Here is a 15,251-nt window from a genome sequence, read left to right on the forward strand (position 1 = left end):
TGAGTACAGAGAATTTCCAGCAAGCTTTTAATACTGTCACAAAAAGGTCTAGAGGGATTTATCAGCATCATCCTGTAAAACTGGTTTTATGGTGGTTTTGATGAGAACAGATTATCGCCTGATCAAGAAGACCAACCGTCGAAGTCCTGTTGGGAAACCTTTGCACTTTTTTAAAGGTGTGAGTATCATCAAGTGTAGCAGTGATGTCCTCATTGGTCGTTGACACAGTTGACAACTTGTTTAAGGGATGAAATTGTGGTGTTTTGGTCAGAAAGTTTATACTTGTAAATCAGACTGCAGAAATATTTCTGAAAATGTAGTGGTTTGTTTGTTTGTGGTTTGTTTGTTTGTGGTTTGTTTGTTTGTGGTTTGTTTGTTTGTGTTTTTTGTTTGTTTTTATTTCAAATATCTTATAACAAGACGAAACTACAATTGTAAACGCAATTTGTTGTTTTTTTGTTTTTTTTCTCAAACTTAAGTAACTGAAACCTTTCATTGAACTACAGCAGAAACAAATTGGAAATGCCAAGTTATTCTAACACTAGTGGACTTGTTAAACAAAACATTTGTTTCACTTTTTTCTCAACATGCACCATTAAGAACAGTGGACCAGCATAGTTGGTCTGCATGAGCACACACTTACTGCAACAGGTGTACATGCTGAAACTGGTTGCTGGTAGCTGATGTGAAGAAATGTCTGGACACATCAAAAGTTTTCTTTTTCATTTTTTCCTCCCTTGGATAACATACACATGGCAAATAAAAACATGTAACTAGGGTGACGTGAAGTGTGTATCATCAGATTTAACTAAAATATAATGAGGCTGTCCATCTGTGAAGTAATTGTTCCTTCAAAAACCACGGTGACAACAGATTTTATTTCATTCATTTGATGGTTTTCTATTCTGTATACTGGAATTTTTTAATAGCCCCCCCTGTCCACACATCCTTGACATGAGACTTTCTGCAGAGTTGCACATGATGAATGCACACAAAACTTAAAGTGTTGCTGTCATATTTTTTTGGATGTGGTTTGTTGTCATAATCAAGAACGTGTCTTATTTTTTTATTTGTTTTGTTGCTGACCGGCCATTGGACTGCTGAGCCTGCAGTGAACAGCCAGCCACTGACTCTTGATGCTCGAGCAAGGACAACTGAGACTTGTTATGGACTCTGACTGGCAATGGGAGGGCTGGTGGACTCATATTATGGAGAGGTGGAGGGTAGACACATACTACAGTGGTGATTGACACAGACTTCAATGGACATTTAGGTGAAGGGAACAGAGGTTATGAGGTGTTGGGTAGGTGTGGTGTTTAGGAGAGAGATCTAGAAAGACAGATGTGGGGCAGATTTTCCAAGTGGAAATGGCCGTGGTGCACACATACTTCAAGAACAGGGATGAACTTGTAGAAATATATGAAAGTGGAGGAAGCTGCACACAGGGCAACTAAATATTATGCAGAAGGTGAAATCAAAAAGACAGGAGACAAGGAGGTGTCAGGGGAGAATGCAGCTATGCAGCATCAAATGGTAGTTTGAAGGATGAGTTTGGACATCAAGAAGAGGAAGTGAGTGAAGGCAGAGACATGCAGGAGTATAAACAGGCTCTGGGTAGTAGGGAAGACTTACCAGATGGCTGGGATAGTACAGCTTTATTGAGATAAACTGCCAAGAAGGGGTTTGACGTCTTCTCTGGACAGAAGAAAGGGAAAAAAGAAAAGTGACTTTGAAAGTATTTGAAGGAAGAGATTTACAAAGAAAAACAAGTGTAGTTAGCGAAATGAAGAAAATAGACCAAGAAACTGGGAGGCTAGGCATGTAGCAGAAAGAGGTGACAAAGTGCAACGTATGTGGAGCTGGACACCAAGGAAATGAGGGAATGAGACTTGCTAGGCAGAGAGTGAGTTTGAATGGATGTGCAGCAAAACCTAAAAGGAGCACCAAAAAAAAAAAGATATATTCACATAACATAGATTGAAAGAAGCTGCAGGTGGCACAGCAGCTTTAATGTCTTCCAGACAGGAAGTTTTGGAAAGAAATATCATCATTTCCCAGATTTTACTATCTTAGTGTTCTGTAACAAAATCACTATTGTGCGCATGGTGTTAGAGATGATGATGATTACAAAAAAAACTTCGTTGTGCTAGTCGTGCTTTTCTTGAGGGATTTGTCCTTCGACCAGTTTTCATGTACGTCATTGGAATCATTTGTATTCACTGATTCTGGCACTTATTCCATCAAACCAAACTCCAAGTAAATACTTTCGGTTTTTGGTTTTGTCAAACGAACTGATGTAAATAATGCCTGGCTGTGCACTACACCACGCAGTGGGAATTTGTCTTCTCCAGTTAAATTCAGGATTAACTTGCTTTATAACACAGACCTCAAAAGTAACCGTTATAACCCCAAACACAAGAACATGTGATCTACAGCACAGTGAGAACTGGCAACTCTTATCTGGAGGGGTCAGAGTGAATGAACTGGACACCTGTAGAAGCAGGATTTGATTTCCACTGATTTCCTTTCCGATCAGATACCAAGTAAAACTCAGGTATCGACGATACTGATCTGATACTCTGAACAAAAACATATTTTTTTTACTCTCTTTTATTTTATCTCAAATTATAGCGTCATAATGATCACAGGACATCAGATTACTTGTTCTTATCACTTAATAATGCAGAATAATCATATAGAAATGAAAAACCTGAAGTTGTGGCTATTTGAGCACGTTGCCTGCAGCACTAAAGGACTCCGTGAGAGACGTCTGTCTCGCCCTGGCAGCACCTGTCCCTCTCCTCCTCTTCAGTTCGCCTCAACATACGCTCGTCATATTCTGTGATATGATTCACTCTGAGGTGTTTGACCAGGTCAGCGGTGTTACCACAACACCTCACATTCTTGCCACATGTATCGCAAACCACGTCTCAGCTGTTCGTGGAGGTAAAATACGTCTGCACATGACTCTGTTTACGCTCAGCCATTGTTGTGAGTGTGCACGCCAAGGGGCCGGACACAATGACGGGTATCGGAGGAATCGATATTTCAGTATCGATCCGCACATCACTAGTTGAGATACGTTTTAAAGTAGTCCAAAAAACAAATGCATATTTTCCCGAACCACTGTTCCTTGACTAAGGTGGATAACGTGATGAGGTCAAGGAAGCGTGTGACGGAGATTTGATTGGAAAACTTGCAATTGTCGTCCGTTAAAGTTTCACGTTGGCTTCTTCATCTTGAAAGCCCTCTCTGCTCGTGTCCAACCCGGGTGAACAATCACATGTGAGAAATGTAAACAAACCGTCCACAGAACACTGATCAGGTTATTTTAAGAGCAAGAAAACAAAAACATTGCGCTCACCGTCGGCGTCACGGACGAGGCCTGGGGGTCCAGGCCCGTCCACAAAGGTCATTGTAACACAAATCATACGATTGCTAATGAAAATGTTATAAAGCTACATCGCAGATAAGTCTCTGCAGCAACAATCAAGGCCATGTTAGTTATTTGATGAATAGTATCTGTGCCACTCATGGCGCATGACTGAGGAGGACGTTGACCTCTGCAAGTCAGGAAAGTCTGCTACTCATTGTATAAATATGAGATTTTTTTCAAAAACCAGCCAGCCATCATCTCGGGAGGCTGACTCCAAAGTACCATCTCACTTCAAACTTGCAAAACAAATCGAGTCGATGCGAGCGCACTGCTTGTTTCTAGTTAGTCTTTAAGGATGACAGCATTAGTCTGCTCCTTTGTATGAAATAAAGTGAGTCGAGTCCATGTGGTCTGGCACCCACCCAGATTTCTCTGCTAGTGATCCATGAGGACTCGACCTTGTTGCCAGTTCTGTTGTGTGGAAGCTTCAGGAAATGACAGCTTCACTCTGACGTGTGTGAGCTGTGTGAGGTCTGTGGTTAGAAGTTTACAGTGTTTGCTCTTTGTGTCGTCTGTAATATGCTCTATGGCTTTAAAAAAATGGCTTTTGTAGCTGAATTTGTCCATCTCTGACCTTCTGAGACTGTATTTTCAAACAGGGACGTTCTGACTTTTCTTCACCTTGTACTTCATTCTGCAAATGTTTTATACTCTATTAGAGTTATTACATTATTCTGTTATGCTATAAAATCAACCCCCATATAAGATCGTACTTAATACATTTAAAAAACCTTCCTGTGCAAATAACCCAAGTTATCTAGAAGAAATAAAAACTGCACCGCAAACCAAACTCAGGTGTTCGACCTGTTGAGCTCGGGAAACTAACTGGTTTCATTTTAGTGAGTGCTTTGTTAGATTCCTTCATTTGAACCAAATTAAGTTGATTAAAGTTGATGCATTGATGTGTTTGAAGTGTTTTGTTAATTGCGATGGATCTCCTGCTGTCTTTTTTCCTCATTATTAAAAGAGGATTTCTTTGAATTTCAAACATCCATTTCCTGTTTATCTGGTCCCGGGTCACAGGTGCAGCAGTCTAAGCAGAGAATCCCAGACCTCCCTAAACAACCACTTCCTCCAGCATATCCAGGACAATACTGAGGCATTCCCAGGCCTGCTGAGAGATATAACCTCTCTAGTGTGTCCTGGGTCTGCCCTGGAGACTCCTCCTCATGGGACATGCTCCAAACACCTCACCCAGGATATTTTTTATTTAAAAATCACAAATAAGTCGTCAGGTCTGATGGTCACATTTGTGGGATTCAACCACCATAAACCAGAGATCACACAGGACACACTGTGTAACCCTCAGCTCAGGTGTGTTCAGGACATTTGCTTGGAAGAAGCCGTCTGTGGATAAATCCTGCTCTCCACCTCAGCTGTCAGGTTTATCCAGAGAACGGCCGTCCTGACTTCCAGCAGCCCCACAGTCCTCGTTTCTAATAAACTGGCATCACTGAAACGAACTGTCTGCCTCGCTGTTCAATAATCTGCTCTTTGCCAATTTCCCAGCAGAACCTTCCACTCATATCAGCATTTTTCTGTGATTCTCACATTAACTAAACATAAAAAGCTGAAGCCAACCTCAGAGTTCCCCGTAGTGAGGAAGAGTTTCCTCTGAGCCACAGCTGAGTTTGATGCGTCCACAAAGGAAGACTGACGGGAGGACAGACTCTGGGAGAAAGGCAGATATTAAAAGATATGAATACAAAGTACGGTGCAACAAACAGCAGATTATGAAGAGCGGTTAGACCTTCATGTGTCAGTCATTGAAATGTGATCAAAGTTACCTGTTTGACATCCTGATAGAAGAAAATCAGCTTCTTGGATCCGTTTGCAGCAAAGAATTCATGGATCAGACTGAACTGGAAGAATCAGACATTAATGACTCAAAGGTTCAACTCTGAGGAAGGATCACGTCTCTGAACTTACTCTGTCATCAGAGACCATGGCGTCTTCCACCGCCGCCTCCTCCAGGCTGCCGGCGTCTGCCAGCCTGCTCATCTGGTATTTATGTCGGGCATCCAGAGCTGCCCGCCGTTCCTCCTTCACGGCTCTCGCCTGTTTGGCTACTTCTCTCCTCGCCTCATTGGACAGCAGCATCGTCCTTTTACCAGACACCTGGAGAAACATCAGCTCAGTCTACAGACGCAGAGACCAGTGAGAGCTTGGCCCAAACATCTGCAGGTTTCTGAGGACCACGTTTGACCCTGACTGGAGGCATCGATTCTGAGTGTGACTGCCTAAACTGAGCTACTGTCCCCCCTCCACTGAGACGTTCTCCTGTGATGTGTCATGGGGGGAAGTGTTCCTCACGGTTGGACTCGTGAGAAGTTCAGTCAGTTTATTCAAACTTTAAAAAGACGCATTTTCAGTCTCTGGATTTCAGCAGAAACAAATGTGAACACAGCACTTTTTGATTGAGTATAAAAGGATGAAAGAGTCAGTGATTAGTAACATTGTTGCTGACTGATGCTGTTGTAGAGCTGTCTTTGGATCCTCACGTTCCTGGAAGCCTTCCCTGGATTGCTCATATATCATTAACTTGTTTGTGTTCAGTAGAATCAGGTGTTGTGGATGCAGGTCGTAGCTGTGTGAGGCCTGTACAGTCAGCGCTGTGTGAGCGCTGTGTAACGTTAGCTTAGACTTCTTTCTGTTGTTATCATCCTTCAGGTTAATGTTGTTTTCATTATGCATCACAGGAAGTGTGGGTGGCTGTTAGCCTCACAGCTCATGGAGAGTTGCTGCTGCTCTGCCTCCTTTTTGATGTTTCTGCTCTTTGTGGCTTTGTGTTACTTTGTGTCGTGTCTGAAACAAAGTGAGTCCATGTTACTAACTGTAGTCGGCTCTCTGTCTCATGCACAGCTGACTGTTGTCTGAATGAAAGGATTTTTATACTTTGTGTAATCTGTTGGGTCTTTGAGCCCTTTTTAAACAGCATATGAGCCATATGTATGTGTGTATATGAAAGGTTGTTTGTAAGACATAAAATTGTTGCTTATTCTAGAGCTGTTGCTGTGCCTGATTGGTCGACTCGCTCTAAACTGAAGGTTGACTTGATTATTTTGGTTTTTTACATTTTGTCAATAAACCAACTTCTTTATGATTTGAACGGCGTCTCTGACGTGTCACAGGCCTGTCAGCTTTCTTGGTGATTGGTATAGTTTTGAGCTTCATGCTCTGGCTGTTGTTGGGTTTTCCTCTTTCATATTAAAGCTTTTGTCCTACATTTGGCTCTAAAGTCTAATTCTAATCCCAGCACTGTGTCTGGGTGTGTGATGGTTGTTTTCCCTGCTCTTTCTCATGAAACAGTCACAACATTCTCAGTCCAACTTTCACTCTTTGCTGCGTTTGCTGCAAAGAGTTTGCTGTTTGTTTTTTGGACATGTTCACATATACTGGACACAGAATGATGAAGATGGAGCTGCAGGAAGGAGGAAAAGAGGAAAAACACAGAAAAGATTCACAGATGTGGTGAAAAAGGACACGACACGTTCTGTTTGTTAGTTTGGTTTTTCTTTATTTGGTAAAGATTCAGAAATAAAGAGAAGATCACATGTTTGAATATTATATTAATGTTCTGTAATTACAACAAGTTGTAAAATCTTTCCAGAGTGAGACAGAGACTGTGCAGAGACTGTAGAAGGACAGAGCAGCAGCAGAGCAGTCCAGATACACTGATGATCCTCTGTCAGATCCAGAGGGACACACAGGGCTGATGCTGGACTCTACATTGTGTCTGACAGTGGAGCTGTTCTCAGAGCAGTTCACTCTGCAGCACTGACAGTCATCTGCACTTCATTCCTCTGTCAGTCACTGCTGGATGAAGCTCTCCTCTCCACCTCCCAGTAACATGGCCCAGTCAGAGCGTCTCTACACACAAGCTGCTGCTGCTTCAACCTCTCTGGATCATCAGGACACAGCTGCTCCTCTCTCAGCACACACACCGTCCTGTTTACCATCATCACCACCTGCAGAGAGAAGGAGGAAGAGCAGAGGAGATAAACGAGTGTTTCCAGAGACTCTTCATCAGCTGTCAGTCAGTGATGCAGCACATCCAGTATAAAGAGCAGCAGGGACTTCAGTGCTGGGACTGTACTAGGACTCATTGTTGCTTCACTTTTTCTAATCTTTGGATTTTTATTGAAGTTGCTGAAAATGTTTTTCCCTCCTAGTTTGAGTTTGGACTTTCATTCATTAGAAGAACCTTGGTGTGTCCACTCTGAGCTCTGTAGGAACCCCAACAACAAGCCCAACAATCCAGATGGACGTTCCAGCTGTTAACTGGAGGAATTCCATCCAAACATCTGCTCTCACTAAATTCTTCCTCACCTACAGACTGTGTTCTTCACTGCTTTAAACTTGGAAATGAATGCAGTCATTGGTCTGCGTGCTGCTTTGTTCAGAGAGCTGATTGGCTGTTGACAGTGTTTGATCAGAGCGTGTCAGCCGTTACTATGGTGACCATAAAGGTGAGAAACAGGAAGTGTTTGTGTCCAATCCTGAAGCCTGTCACCGTTCTCCTCTCACAGCTTCACTGAGAAGCTGCAGCTTTACAGGAAACACTGGATCTTTGTTTCATACTGACTGTGTTTAGTACAATACTGCTGACAGCACCACCCACTCACTCCATCACTCTACTGACCTCAGAGTCTCCAGTCTGTAGTCTGGACTCTGCTGAAGATCAGACAGCTGCTTCACATCTGGATCCTTCAGGTTGTAGTTGTATCTCAGCTCCAGCTCTCTCAGATGGGAGGGGTTGGACTTCAGTGCTGCTGCCAGATAATCACAGCTGATCTTTGACAAACCACAGTTCCACAATCTGTATAAAGAATGAAAGATGTAAGTTTATTAGACAAAGTGCTTGAAATCATTCAGTGTTTCATCATCTGTTCAGAGCTGAAGAAGGTTCAGAATGTAGAAGTTTAGAAAATGGAAACTCCAAACAGCTGAAGCCAACAGGAAGCAGCTTCAAACAGGAAACTGTGCAGAGTTTCAGACTATATGTCCTGATGCAGCCAGTTGGATTTTGGAGATTTGAATCTCTGTTCTGTGACTAAGTCCTTGAATCATTTCTTCCAGTTGGTCCAACAAGACAGACTAAGTATTGGACATGTGTTGTGGCTCCATTAGGGGAGCTTCTAAATGTGATGTGATGGCCCCTCTGGGTCTGTCAGGTCACAGCACTGAAGAGAGCTCAAACTGGGCACACAGTTGTTCCAGTCTGGACCAAAGACTCTATACTGGGACTGAGGGACTGCTTTGACTGCACCCACTGGGACTTTTTAAAGGCTCATGTTCTCACTTAGATCATCGATTTCTACTGACATTTCTTTCTGGGAAAAATGGGGATTACTTTGGAAACAGGAAGTATTTTCCCCAATAAGCAGCCCTGGATTAGTAAATCACTCCAACATGTTCTCAGGCAGAAGAAGCTGTCTTGTTATGAGGGAGAGAAGAAAAAGATTGAGGCACAGAAACTTGTTGAAAGAGAGATAAAGCAGCTAAAATCAGGTGTAAAAGTAAAGCAGAGGATGAGCTGAATAAAGGACACTCAAGGCTGGCTTGGAAAGGAATGAAGTCCATGGTGGGGATGCAGAACAAGGAGCAAAGATGAATGTGATGCTGAATCAGCAGAAGACTTGGACTCATTTGATTCCAGCTTTGATATCATTGATTTCAATGAAGAGCTTTGTGATTGTAGCAAAGGGCTGGTAGCTCTGAGAGTCCCACTGATGAGGTGTTTGTGTGGAAATCTCTTAGTGGGACCAAAGAGAGAAAAAGCCCTGGTCCTGATGCTGTGGGAGGGAAATGATTGAAGTGTGCTGTGAGGAACTGACTGGGAGATTTTCACACATTTTCCAGTCCTCCTTGGAACAACAGGAAGTTCCCAGCATATGGAAACAAAGGTTAAGTGTCCTATGGCATTCAGTGATGATGGTGCTGTGGCCCCACCACCTCCACCTCTTTGTAAAGGAACTAACTGTAATCTGAAGCTTCAAATGGAACTAAGACTTCCTCCACTAGGTGGCAGTGTCTGATGAGAAAGTGTTAGTGGAGCTGGCCTGGAGTCAGAAACAGGAAGATGCAGGATTTGGGCTGAAATGGGGAAAAGTGGTTAGCACTAGTGCCTTAATGCAAGAAGGTTGTAGGTTGAAGCTTGTTGGTCAGCTGGGCCTTTCTGTGGAGGTTGGATGTTCTCCCACAGTCCAATGAAATGCTGCTTAGGTTCATTGGTGCTTCTAAATTGGCTGTAGGTGTGGATGTGAGAGAGTGCTTCTCTGTCTCTCTCTGTTGGCCCTGTGATGGACTGCTCACCTGTGCAGGTGGACCACGCCTCTTGCCCTATGACAGCTAGGGCACAGGCTGCAGCCCTGTGAGCCTAAGCTGAATAAACAGTTAGCAAAAATGATCCATAGATGGCCTGAAATTCCCCAGTTAGCAGTTTGGTAGATAGCTATGACATGCTAATCCCATCCAGCAGCTGTATTCTACCTGTAAGCTGATCCCTGCTGAGCCAAAGCACTTTTTCATATACAAATTACAACCTTTAATAGAAACCTATTGGTCAGCATCTTATTAGCCTGCTGTTAGCTTCATTCCACAGAAAACTGAGAGAAACTAACAGAGTTGATAAAGAATAAAGAGAAATGTGCTGATTTAAAGCCTTTGAAGTGCTTCAGAGGATCTCTGTCCACTTCTGTCCACTCATTCATTCATGTAAGCTTTCTAATGCAGCTTTGATCTTCACAGTCTGCTTTATGAAACTCATTCTAACCCTGAATGTCAGAGTGTTCCTCCTTCTCTTTCCCATCATTCATGCTGGCAGTGGAGGAGATTTGGATGTTGGACTGTGTTTTGGATGATGTGTGTATGGTTGTGTTGGACTGCTGTCTGTAAAGCAAACGCACATTTTGCTTTGGATTTCAGTGTCAGACAGACTTTAAGGTGGAATGAAGAGTTTGAGAGTTTCACAGTGAATTTTCCAGTGGAGGATTTTTCTTCTTCTTTGAAGGTTTGAAATGTGAACATTGTTCTGCTGCAGTCAATGGACTAAACCAGAGAAGAAGAAAACAGACTTTACCATGAAGATCCTCAGTGTGGATCAGTATAATATCAGCCTGATGTCTGCAGTTTAGTGTCAGCACAACTTTCACATCATATTCATCTCAGCACAAGTAAAACATGCTGACTGACCTCAGAGTTTCAAGTTTAAATCCTGGACTCTCCAGGAAACCACACAGATGCTTCACTCCTGGATCCTGCAGCTTGTTGTTGTAGCTCAGGTTCAGCTCTCTCAGATGGGAGGGGTTGGACTTCAGTGCTGCTGCCAGATAATCACAGCTGATCTCTGACAAACCACAGTAACTCAATCTGTATAAAGAATGAAAGATGTAAGTTTATTAGACAAAGTGCTTGAAATCATTCAGTGTTTCATCATCTGTTCAGAGCTGAAGAAGGTTCAGAATGTAGAAGTTTAGAAAATGGAAACTCCAAACAGCTGAAGCCAACAGGAAGCAGCTTCAAACAAACACAACAAGAGAAAAAAATCTGAATGTTTCACATTAAAGTCGTACATTTCTCATAAAAACAGGAAAAAGACTTGAAAAAGTCGTGTTTCTCCTTCCAGGAACCACATGGCTTCACTTTTAAAGGTGAAGTGTGAAAGAAATGGACATATTTGAAGTCCAACACCTTTTTCCAGTCACATTATTAAAGCAGACAAACTACAAGCTCATTTTCATTCCAACAAGTCATCTTCTGACCTGGACTAACAACACTGGTCTCTATGTGCAGCTGGCTGTGAGACCAGTGCTCAGGGAGCGTCTACAAAGTGCAACACTGAAAGAACATCACACACTCATTTGCTTCCAGCACGTTCACACAAACATCTACTGTCATTATTGTCACCAAACTCTGTGGATCCTTTATTGCAAATTCAAATGGGATCAAATGGTCAGACAAAAGAGGGTTATGAGGAAATATGATGAAATGTTGTGTATTAGCAGCAAGTTATTGAATCTTTTTCCTCAGAAACCAAACAAAATGATTGACAAACATGTTTTTACAAACTCAGTGTTGGACTTGGATCAGCAGGATAAGCTGATGTTTAAAGGCATTTGAGTCTCGCTGTATGAGAGTCCAGTTATTACTCAACATTTATGGATGATGTTCTTTCAGTGTTGCACTTTGTAGACGCTCCCTGAGCCTCACAGCCAGCTGCACATGGACCAGCTGACATTACCCAGCATTAGAGGCGGCTGTAAAAAATTCATGTTCCCATTTAAATGGTTTTAATTTGAATAAAACGATGTTGATTCATTCAATCCTGAATCGATGTTTAATATAAATGTATTTTGCCAGAATCTCAGGTTAAAGCTCACAAACTATTTCAACAAGCAGCAAACAGCTAAAACAGTAAATGAGAGCAGCTAAACACACAAAGATGGAAACACAGAGCGTGGATCGTTCACTCGACGCCACGTACACGGACACGCCGTCGGGGCTGAAAGTGGACAGCTCACAGATCCTGAAGCTGCAGGTTTCATCTGTCTCCAACCAAAACTGAGTGAACCAGCAGCAAAAGAAGATCCAAACTCTGCTTCACGTTTGATAAATATGCTCATGAATTCTCTCTGACTTTGGCTGTTCCTGCCTGCACAGCTCTCTCTCTCTCTCAGTGTACTCCAAGAACAGCTTCAAACATCTGTTTCTGCATCATTCACTGTTTATTAGCCACCAGTCTGCTGTTGTGTTCAGTGCTGTCGGCCTCTGACAGTAAAGCCTCATTTCTGCTGTTCCATGGAAACTTTTTAAAATGATGACAGATTACAACCTCTCAGCTGTGTCTGTAATCAAACCTCTGTAACTTTGCTTCACTTCAGCAGCATCAGCTCATGTTCACATGTTGATTCATGGTTTGCTTCAGTTTTTGATCGACTGCAGAATATTTTGAAGGTTATCTGCTATAAAAAGCCAGAAGAGGAAAATCTGCTTCATGTGTTTCTGTTTCATCCTCAGTGACTTTGACACAAAAGCCTCTGCTGTGATGATCACACCTCTGATCAAGTCTCACAGTGTCACAATGATAAATGATCAGAGTTAGAATATTTCTGACAGTCTGCTGTGTGCCGTGACCTCTGACCTGCTAAAGACAGTCAGCTGTGGATTATTCATTGTTGTGTCTGATACTTAGAACTGTGAGGAAGAAGCTACACAGTTAATCAGGGTCCCCTCTCTCTGAATCAGGAAAGGTGGGCAGACCGCGTGTGGGCCGCGGGCCATACGTTGAGTATCACTGTTTGAAATGTGAACATTGTTCTGCTGCAGTCAATGGACTAAACCAGAGAAGAAGAAAACAGACTTTACCATGAAGATCCTCAGTGTGGATCAGTATAATATCAGCCTGATGTCTGCAGTTTAGTGTCAGCACAACTTTCACATCATATTCATCTCAGCACAACTAAAACATGCTGACTGACCCCAGAGTTTCAAGTTTACATCCTGGACTCTCCAGGAAACCACACAGATGCTTCACTCCTGGATCCTGCAGGTTGTAGTTGGAGCTCAGGTCCAGCTCTGTCAGATGGGAGGGGTTGGACTTCAGTGCTGCTGCCAGATAATCACAGCTGATCTCTGACAAACCACAGCCCTTCAATCTGTATAAAGAATGAAATATGTAAGTTTATTAGACAAAGTGCTTGAAATCATTCAGTGTTTCATCATCTGTTCAGAGCTGAAGGTTCAGAATGTAGAAGTTTAGAAAATGGAAACTCCAAACAGCTGAAGCCAACAGGAAGCAGCTTCAAACAAACACAACAAGAGAAAAAACTCTGAATGTTTCACATTAAAGTCGTACATTTCTCATAAAAACGGGAAAAAGACTTGAAAAAGTCGTGTTTCTCCTTCCAGGAACCACATGGCTTCACTTTTAAAGGTGAAGTGTGAAAGAAATGGACATATTTGAAGTCCAACACCTTTTTCCAGTCACATTATTAAAGCAGACAAACTACAAGCTCATTTTCATTCCAACAAGTCATCTTCTGACCTGGACTAACAACACTGGTCTCTATGTGCAGCTGGCTGTGAGACCAGTGCTCAGGGAGCGTCTACAAAGTGCAACACTGAAAGAACATCACACACTCATTTGCTTCCAGCACTTTCACACAAACATCTACTGTCATTATTGTCACTAAACTCTGTGGATCCTTTATTGCAAATTCAAATGGGATCAAATGGTCAGACAAAAGAGGGTTATGAGGAAATATGATGAAATGTTGTGTATTAGCAGCAAGTTATTGAATCATTTTCCTCAGAAACCAAACAAAATGATTGACAAACATGTTTTTACAAACTCAGTGTTGGACTTGGATCAGCAGGATAAGCTGATGTTTAAAGGCATTTGAGTCTCGCTGTATGAGAGTCCAGTTATTACTCAATATTTATGGATGATGTTCTTTCAGTGTTGCACTTTGTAGACGCTCCCTGAGCCTCACAGCCAGCTGCACATGGACCAGCTGACATTACCCAGCATTAGAGGCGGTTGTAAAAAATTAATGTTCCCATTTAAATGGTTTTAATTTGAATAAAACGATGTTGATTCATTCAATCCTGAATCGATGTTTAATATAAATGTATTTTGCCAGAATCTCAGGTTAAAGCTCACAAACTATTTCAACAAGCAGCAAACAGCTAAAACAGTAAATGAGAGCAGCTAAACACACAAAGATGGAAACACAGAGCGTGGATCGTTCACTCGACGGCACGTACACGGACACGCCGTCGGGGCTGAAAGTGGACAGCTCACAGATCCTGAAGCTGCAGGTTTCATCTGTCTCCAACCAAAACTGAGTGAAGCAGCAGCAAAAGAAGATCCAAACTCTGCTTCACGTTTGATAAATATGCTCATGAATTCTCTCTGACTTTGGCTGTTCCTGCCTGCACAGCTCTCTCTCTCAGTGTACTCCAAGAACAGCTTCAAACATCTGTTTCTGCATCATTCACTGTTTATTAGCCACCAGTCTGCTGTTGTGTTCAGTGCTGTCGGCCTCTGACAGTAAAGCCTCATTTCTGCTGTTCCATGGAAACTTTTTAAAATGATGACAGATTACAAACTCTCAGCTGTGTCTGTAATCAAACCTCTGTAACTTTGCTTCACTTCAGCAGCATCAGGTCATGTTCACATGTTGATTCATGGTTTGCTTCAGTTTTTGATCGACTGCAGAATATTTTGAAGGTTATCTGCTATAAAAAGCCAGAAGAGGAAAATCTGCTTCTTGTGTTTCTGTTTGATCCTCAGTGACTTTGACACAAAGGCCTCTGCTGTGATGATCACACCTCTGATCAAGTCTCACAGTGTCACAACTGATAAATGATCAGAGTTAGAATATTTCTGACTGTCTGCTGTGTGCCGTGACCTTTGACCTGCTAAAGACAGTCAGCTGTGGATTATTTATTGTTGTGTCTGATACTTTGAACTGTGAGGAAGAAGCTACACAGTTAATCAGGGTCCCCTCTCTCTGAATCAGGAAAGGTGGGCAGGCCGCGTGTGGGCCGCGGGCCATACGTTGAGTATCACTGTTTGAAATGTGAACATTGTTCTGCTGCAGTCAATGGACTAAACCAGAGAAGAAGAAAACAGACTTTACCATGAAGATCCTCAGTGTGGATCAGTATAATATCAGTCTGATGTCTGCAGTTTAGTGTCAGCACACCTTTCACATCATATTCATCTCAGCACAACTAAAACATGCTGACTGACCTCAGAGTTTCAAGTTTACATCCTGGACTCTCCAGGAAACCACACAGATGCTTCACT

At 42.5% G+C, this 15,251-nt stretch overlaps 1 protein-coding gene and 1 long non-coding RNA gene across 2 annotated transcripts; both read right to left on the bottom strand.

Moving 5' to 3' along the window:
- Positions 1-4,963: 4,963 nt before the first annotated feature.
- Positions 4,964-6,258, bottom strand: LOC148096502 (dynein axonemal heavy chain 5-like). The gene is made up of 3 exons (XM_087835649.1): positions 5,366-6,258; positions 5,224-5,298; positions 4,964-5,107 (listed from the first exon to the last, which is right to left on the bottom strand). The coding sequence occupies exons 1-3, from the start codon at positions 5,564-5,566 to the stop codon at positions 4,964-4,966; spliced, it is 420 nt and encodes a 139-aa protein (XP_087691775.1). The 5' UTR covers positions 5,567-6,258.
- Positions 6,259-6,927: 669 nt separating this feature from the next.
- LOC148096503 (uncharacterized) lies at positions 6,928-13,026 on the bottom strand. The gene is made up of 3 exons (XR_015717164.1): positions 12,916-13,026; positions 8,079-8,255; positions 6,928-7,404 (listed from the first exon to the last, which is right to left on the bottom strand). It is a non-coding gene; the product is annotated as an uncharacterized LOC148096503 (long non-coding RNA).
- Between the last annotated feature and the right edge of the window lie 2,225 nt (positions 13,027-15,251).

The sequence above is a fragment of the Neolamprologus brichardi genome, chromosome 23 (assembly GCF_056152115.1).
Source record: "Neolamprologus brichardi isolate AB-2024 chromosome 23, ASM5615211v1, whole genome shotgun sequence".
Taxonomy (NCBI): domain Eukaryota; kingdom Metazoa; phylum Chordata; class Actinopteri; order Cichliformes; family Cichlidae; genus Neolamprologus; species Neolamprologus brichardi.